Source organism: Sciurus carolinensis, chromosome 2 (assembly GCF_902686445.1).
Source record: "Sciurus carolinensis chromosome 2, mSciCar1.2, whole genome shotgun sequence".
In the NCBI taxonomy this organism is placed as follows: Eukaryota; Metazoa; Chordata; class Mammalia; order Rodentia; family Sciuridae; genus Sciurus; species Sciurus carolinensis.
This window is the reverse complement of record NC_062214.1, coordinates 185,160,302-185,168,211: the sequence shown is the minus strand read 5'-3', so window position 1 is coordinate 185,168,211 and position 7,910 is coordinate 185,160,302. Positions and strand designations below refer to the sequence as shown.

Sequence of the window (7,910 nt, the reverse complement as noted above, 5' to 3'; positions counted from 1 at the left end):
TTTGGTTAGGAGAAATGTCACCTAGTGCCGACCTAAATCTAGGCAGCCATTTCCTCAATGAAGATTCATAATGATCTATCAAGACCCTAAATACTCTAAGTCCACAAAGAAGTCCTTGGGTGGAAGATTTAACATAACTGTCTACTTGTCTAAACATAAACTTCTGATGATTTCAGCTATCATGTCCTCGGCTGTAGACTGAAAAAGAATCAAAACAAAACTGGGAATCCATTTACTTTTACCTCCTATAGAAATCTTATAAGCTCAGTGACTAGGTTTCCAGACTGACATAAACCTCGTGAAGCTTCATGAGATCATTTCTGTTGTAACTTCAGTATTTAAACCTAGTAATAGAGTAAATTCAAAAAAAAATATTTGTTATAAAGGAGGAGAAGCATTAGTTGGGGATTGTTGGAGATAGAGAATTGAGAGAGCTGATGGTTCATGGCCCAAAATCCAAAGTAAGAGTAAGAAAAGCCATAAAATCCAGATACAGGCTGGTTTTGTGGTGGCACACACCTGTAATCCCTGAGACTCAGGAGGCTGAGGAAGGAGGATCACAAGTCAGAGGCCAGCTTGGGCAACTTAGTGAGGTCCTATTTCAAAATGAAATTTGAAAAAGGGCTGGGGATGTAGCTCAGTGGTAAAGTCTCCTTGGGTTCAATCCCCAGTACCTTAGAAAACAAACAAACCAACAACCAAAAACACACACAATGGGCACTGATTTAAAAGTACTGATCTTACTAACCTCTGAGGGATGATGGCCCAGATACAAAAAAAAAAAAAAAAATTATCATCAACAATAATGATCCCAAGTCATTAGGAAAATATTAGGTTTTGTTTAATCCATCTCATTTAATAAAAGGCAGGCAGGGAGATGTACAATGTGCTTTTTAATGTTTCCATTGGACAGGATTAAAATCTTCACTGAGGACACCTGTCGCCTCCCAGGCTGCACTTCCCTTTACAAAAGGTGATCTGGACACAGTGACCTCCTGTACCCCATCCTTCGTTCTATTCCAGGACCTCTAATTCCACAGTGTCTTTTGTAGACACAGAAAGTGTGCATTTCCCTTGCCTTTGTGATTTATTGCGGGTCCCAGTACAGAATTTCAATATGTTCCACATATCGGACCTTCCCGTTTCGGTTACAAAGCAGTACAGAATCGGGTCGGCCACGCAGTTCAGACTCGTCAGGGCCACGGAGATCCTGTACATTGTGTACGTCTGCCTCCCGGACTTGTCCTCCAGGTTCATGTCCCGCTCTAAAATGCAGCGAACCAGCAGCATCACGTGAAAGGGAGTGAAACAGAGGACGAAAGTCAGAGTGATGCTGACCAGCAGTTTAATGATTCGTATCTTTTCCTGGTTTTCTGTGGCTTGATTGTGCCTCACAGCCTGATAGACTTTCTGGTTGCAAATCACGATGATGACCAAGGGTACCGCGTAGCCCGTGCAGGTCCTGAACAGGTTGAGGTTGATCTGCCACTTCTCCAGAGGGTATTTGTCATAACATAAGGTAAAATTAGACCTTCTGGCATCACAATATTCGATGGTTGTTTCATCTTCCCACAAAATGACAGCATTAAAGATAGATTCCAACACCCAGATAGAGAGGCTGACCATGAAGGCGAATCTTCTCGTCCTGAAAAAGGAGAACTTCAAAGGGTAGACCACGGCTAAATACCGATCCACAGCAATGCAGGTGAGGAAGCCTGTACTGCTGTAGAAGTTCATGTACATACAGAAGGCACTCCCTTTGCACAAGGCAGGTGAGAAAGTCCAGTTGTCTTTATTCCAAGTGTAATCAATCCACAGGGGGAGAGTTAATGCATACAGCAAATCCGACAGAGATAAGCTGAAGAGGTAAATCCCTAACTCGTTTTCCTTCTTTGCTTGCAGAAAGGACACACACAGGGACCCGATATTGGCTGGGATACTGACTATGATCACAAAGATGTAAACAATTGGAAACAGATAGTGTTCCAGGTCGTGCTGTTCTTCAATGCATGTGCTGTTCATTGTTTCTTCTTAAGGTGGCAATAACATTAATTCTTAGAATGTAGGAACAGGAAAAATAGTCTTTTGTAGTTTGTTTTCAACATTGAATTCTCTTTTCCTGTTTTTTTTTTTTTTTTCCAATTTTCCTTTGGTTTCTAAGGTTCTAATTAATTCATCACTGCTTTTAAAGGGTGGTTCAGTTTTTATAGATGATCCATTGTTGGAAGTCAGAATCCAAACTCCTGGCAGTTAGTTAAATTCAATGAATAGAAGTCCACGTGTCCATAAGCACAGAACCCTTCAGGATCAACTGGAATGTCCTTCAAGTTCCATGGAGCATTGTCTCAATTTAATTTTCTTCATGAGTCTCACAGAGATTGGTGCAAAAAGAATTAATTTTCACAGAGACTGACATCTCCTTTTAAACACTTTTGGGTCTGTAATGAAAGATGAACTAGAATAGGTTAGATGTTTACAAGATAGATAACCTCAATACAATCATGATTTTGAAGAATTCTTTTATTCCATTTATTGAAAATATTGCAAATGCTCTAAATTACAATGAAGGTGCTTAAGTAGAAAAAATACTTAGTAGACTTTAGTAAATAAAATCATGCTGAGATATTTTACTTACTGCAAATAAGAATTACCTAAGGGAATTATATTTCTCGCCAGACATGAGCTAACAACCCAAACTAAACCCAAAAGGCAATTTTAAGTGGCTAAAAATAGAAAATTTAGTTATTTGGTTGTGATCAGGAAATGCCTCCAAGTTCGTGATACTCCTTGTGATGATACAATTTCACATTTTTAATTTCGTGTTCAATCTAGTTGTAAAGCACTTTCAAAATCACCATTTTAGCCAAGTAAATATTTTCATAAGAAATATGATAAAGTTGAATTCTAAAGTACAGCAGCTTATTGAGTCTTAATACATAGACAGCCCTATCTCTTCTATCCTTTTCCTTCCTTTGTGAGCTATCACACTCTGTCTTTCAGAAACAAGAGAGACTTTCATAAGGCTTTTATACTTTCATAAACAAGATGATAGAATGTTCTGACTTCTAGGTAAAATCTTATGATCAACCATTTTTTTGCTGATATCCCAGGTAATTTATTAGGGTAGTTTCTTTTTGAAGCTATAATGTCATAGCTTCACACAGGAGTAAAGGATCCATTCTTCTCCCCATCCTGGAGTGGAGAAATACTTCGTATTCCTGTTGGTGGGGGGCTCTCTGTAGTTTGGATGATTTACCTGATGGGGACCTTCACAGAAAGCTTTGCAAGGGCACCATGCAGAGCATTAAACCTCTACTTCCAAGCACTGAAGGATCCTGAGCATATAAGGGACCTGCCATCATAAGGCACAAGGATCCTGCTTGTAGAGCAAGCCATATCCAGAGTACATAATATATCTCATTCAAAACAAAATGAAGAAAACCTCCTGAGATCTTCTAGCTTCATCACACCTAAAAACATGAATGACATGTGAAAAACAGCCTTTCAAATCCAAACAGTCCCTTCCAGAGAGAAAAATAATTCTGCTGGAGAAATGAAAGTGGGAGCTGAGATGAGGGAGGTCAGTGATAAGCTCTGGAGAATCCGAAGGCATCCGTGGCTCTGGAGGAAATAGCCAGAGCCTCTGGAGCAGATCAGCACTAAGTCTGGGCCCACACAGGGAGGGAGGTCCTCGACCACCCCACACACATTGGGATCCAGGGGTCTCCACCCTCAGGGGAAGGGTGAACCAGAAAACAAAATAAAGTAGTAAACCCCACAGACATTTTGCAGACAGCAGAGAAAAGTTGGCAAGTTCCATATCTCAGCTTAGTTTCTGTGAGGAGCTATAAAAAAAAAAATGCTTCCCTGAGTATTCATGCAACTCCATCTCTAGGTATATATGGATACACACATGCTTAGCACAGCAGTGCACCAAGATTAGAATGTTCACAGTAGCACTGTGTGTAAAATCCCTCAAATTAAATGCCTTTTAGCAGTAGATTGGATAAGTAAACTGTGGTGTATTAACACAATTGAAATCTATACATTAATAAAAATGAAGAAATTATTGTTACATGCAATAACATGGGTGAAGTTCACAAATATAATGCAGAGTGATAGGAAAGACAAACGTGGCAGAGTGTGTACTAATAAAAGCCTAGCAAAGTTAATACATGCTGCTAGAAGTTAGAAGTGTGCTCATTTTTGGTAAGGTACCAGATGCCATGGAAAGAGGGCATGATGGGAACTTCTGAGATTTTGGTAGTTTTCTGTTTCTTGATATTCTGCCACTTCCACCAGCAAACCCAGTGTGTAAAAATTTATCGGACTGCATACTTGGGAAATGTGCTTTTTTTTTCCTGCATGAAATAGTGGAATTAGAAGGCTGTGTGAGATGGAATGCGAAGTATCTTGACAAATAACATCTGTTTCACAAGCAGATGGAGTATGTATGCCTTCCTAAGAAATATGATTTTACTTTTTAAAACATAAAAAGTCATTAAAACAGAACAAAGCATAAATAATTTAAATAGTTATGGAAATAAATTCACTAAAAATAAACATTGATTATATGAAAAATAAATAAATTTTAGGCACTTGGAAGAAGTAAATACAAATTCTCCCTTGAGATAAGCCTTCTTAACATCACCTTCAAAGAATCCCGGAAAGCTGGTCATATGCGTGTTATCCCAGTGGCTCAGGAGACTGAGGCAGGAGGATAGTAAGTTCAAAGCCAGACTCAGCAACTCAGCAAGACCCTGTCTCCAAATAAAATACAAAGAAGGGCTGAGTATGTGGCTAAGTAGTTAAGTACCTCCGAGTTAAAATCCCTAGTACCAAAAAAAAAAAAAGCCATGTGACCTTACTAAAAATATCTATATATGACCTCTCTAAAAAAATCCATATATAAACTCACTAAAACATACACGTGCACATGTATACACACAGAGAGAGAGAGAGAGAGAGAGAGAGAGAGAGAGAGAGAGAGAGAAATAAGCCACTGTGTGTGAGACTGAGCAGAAACAAGAAAGAACTAGATCCCTAGATCCACTAAAGCTTTAGAGGTAAATTAATATGTAACACAAAATGTGTGTTTAATATGTTTAAAGAAATAAAAGAAGGAACTGGAACACAAGAGTAAGGAGCAAGAGAAAATAAAAATGACATAATTTTTTAAAAGATTGAAATAGTTTCTAGAAATAAAAACCATAATAATTTAAATTTAAGAATCAACCAATTAGTTAGATACAGATGAAGAGAGAATTCACATTTTGCAAGACAGAACTAAAGAAAGGAAATGAGATGATCGGTGTTAAAGAGAAAACACCAAAGAGCCATGTATAATGGTCAGCAGGTGTGTAACCTGAGTTGCATGAAGGGAGAGAAGAGAGGGTAGGGAAGAGGCAATACTTACAAAGATAACGATTGAGCACTTTCTGGAACTGATGAAGGACATGGAATCCTCAGATTTATGAAGACTTACAAATTCCAAATAGGATTAAAAAAATAACAGAAACGTGACTCTATACTTAGAGACATTGCAATCAAACTGCAGATCACCAAAGATTAAGAAAAAAAAGTGCCAGAGAGAAAAGATGGATTACCTACATAGGATAAGGTTTAGACTGACAGAGGATTTGGTAAAAACAATAATAGTAGACAGAGGATTCATAGTCCTAAATGGCTAAGAAAATATATGTCATCTTATAACTGTGTAAACAACAGAACTAATTTGCTAGAACCAGAGAAAAAATAAAAACATTTTAAGACAAACTACCACCGAGAAAATTTCCTCCCATTAAATTTCTCACTTAAGCAGCTTCTGTAGGACATAATGGAAGGACTAGAGTGGAGTCTGAGAAGTACCAAGAATTGATGAAGCTGCTAAGGAGGTGACCTGATGAGGACTCGGCATGGTGTTCCCCGCTAGGCTGATACACATGAACCCTGGAAACATCCTCCCTTGGGACCAGGACCACGATTGTGGAAGGCTGGCCATGTGTACCCCTGCTTCTCAATGTTACTCAGTAAGTATACATTTTTCCTCAAGAAAAAGGATAACATGGATAAAACGATTTGGGGAGAGTTTATAAAGTTCTCAGTAGAATGGATTTCTCTAGCTGCAAAAGTGTTTTCTGTCTTGCTGAAAACAACCACGGGACAAGCCGGTTTGATGAGGCAGATACCGGGTCTCCTCTCTGTTGGGCAACAGAGGCCCTACGACCTTGTGGTTATAAGCATGGGTTCTGGAGACAGTTCGAAAACTTCTCCATGACCTTTGGGGGCTCTGTGACCTAAGTTCCAATTTCCACATGCGTCACTTAGTCATAGGGTAGTTGTGAGGGTTGAACGGGATGGACACCAAGCAAAGAACCCGGCACAGGGCAAGCCTTCACTGTGTGCTAACTGTCGCTGTGGTTTCAATGGTAACATTGGTACTATGCTGCTCTCACCTGTGCTTTCCCCTATGTTTCTTACAAGGAGCTCACCTTTGACCACCTGGCCAGAGCATGGCAGAGGAACCAGAGGAACTTAGCCTGGTTTGAACAGTAACGCTTCATATATAATACCAAGATTTGCAGATAATATTTGTTAATTTAATGCATGCAGGTCCACAGTTTTAGTGGAACACAAACTTCCTGTTATTCATGCATTTTTTTTTTCAAATGTTGGCTTGTCTACTTTAATCAGATTTGGAAAAAAATTGTTTTTAGAACCAGCCAAGAAATTTGGATGAGTTTTTAATTTTTATTTTAATATTTACTAAATGCCAAAAGACAATCTACAGAATCTTAAAGTATACCTGTTCCTAAACAGCTCCAAAAATAGTCAGAATCATTGATGAGAATTATCGAAAGGAAACTGTTTTCCTCTAGTGTTACAAGAAGGTTTGCTTTCATTTATCAGTTTACTAGCTATTTATTAAGACTACTGTATTCCAGGCAATGTGATAGTCACTTACTAACAAATAGTTGTTAATGTTAGAACATTATTTCCTAACTTCACATGATTTCTGATGAGCATGAAAGATGTCATTAGATTATTGTATTGCTGAGGAAACGTGCCCAGTAGCCCTGCAGCTGGGAGCTGGTAGGTTTCCTCCTAAACAATGCATTTTGGCAATATACCATTTTCTGAACAAGAAATGGAGCATGTTTATTCCCTTTTTGTATATCTACCTAACTAGTTCTAAATTTAAATTTAGAACCTAACTAGTTCTAAATTTAAATTTCGACATCCCTTCACCAACGCTCAAAGTAGAGGAAACCACGCGTCTTCCTCTTCTCTTACAATACCCTGCCTCACTACATTCATTATCCTACACCAGATAAAACTCTGCAGCCATGCTGACCACCCTGCCAAAGCACGTTATCTAGCTTAAAATCTCATTCTGTTTTCAATCTTACACTTACCCCTCTTTCTTGGAGTGAGGCTTTTGTTGACTGAGGAGTCTGATAACTCTGGCATCGAGAAGAGAAACCAGCACTCTTGAGGGGACAGGAAATTGCACTCATATCTCATATTTCATCATAAACCAATGAGGAAGCAGCATCTTAATGGGAAGGTTTATATTGTCCAAATTCGAGCAACAAAATAAAAAAAAAAGTCAAGATCTTAAGTACTTTAAAACAACGTTTTTATCATTTACTGTGTGTAATTTTTATGACTCACTTTTCTCTTTGCATTTTATTTACAAATATGTACTGATAGTATGTGTGCTTTACTTAATAGAAGATGTACTAGATGTTCCACTCGTTCATTCATTCCACCCATACATATTTCTATGCTATTCTTAGGACACTGTGCTAGGAGAGGTGTAAGACCTGTCTGTGACCCAAATAGGAACTTGTCACTTAGTAAAGGAGACGTACAGGTAAGGTATGATGAGCCAGGACGGTGTGAGATAA

The 7,910-nt window shown here is 38.6% G+C and overlaps 1 protein-coding gene across 3 annotated transcripts; it reads right to left on the bottom strand.

The window, feature by feature from the left end:
- Positions 1 to 840: 840 nt before the first annotated feature.
- Positions 841 to 7,518, bottom strand: Gpr65 (G protein-coupled receptor 65). Of its 3 annotated transcripts, XM_047540689.1 has the most exons (3): positions 7,416 to 7,443; positions 4,652 to 4,760; positions 841 to 2,438 (listed from the first exon to the last, which is right to left on the bottom strand). In XM_047540689.1, the coding sequence occupies exon 3, from the start codon at positions 2,020 to 2,022 to the stop codon at positions 1,015 to 1,017; it is 1,008 nt and encodes a 335-aa protein (XP_047396645.1). In that variant the 5' UTR covers positions 2,023 to 2,438; positions 4,652 to 4,760; positions 7,416 to 7,443; the 3' UTR covers positions 841 to 1,014. The 3 variants fall into 3 exon arrangements, with proteins under 3 accessions (XP_047396645.1, XP_047396644.1, XP_047396646.1); XM_047540688.1 differs by lacking the exon at positions 4,652 to 4,760 and having other exon boundaries at positions 7,416 to 7,518; XM_047540690.1 differs by lacking the exons at positions 4,652 to 4,760; positions 7,416 to 7,443 and adding an exon at positions 5,417 to 5,937.
- Positions 7,519 to 7,910: the final 392 nt, after the last annotated feature.

Bases quoted from the DNA above. Each gene is read 5' to 3' on its own strand.
- Gpr65 (XM_047540688.1), bottom strand. From the start codon at position 2,022: ATGAACAGCACATGCATTGAAGAACAGCACGACCTGGAACACTATCTG.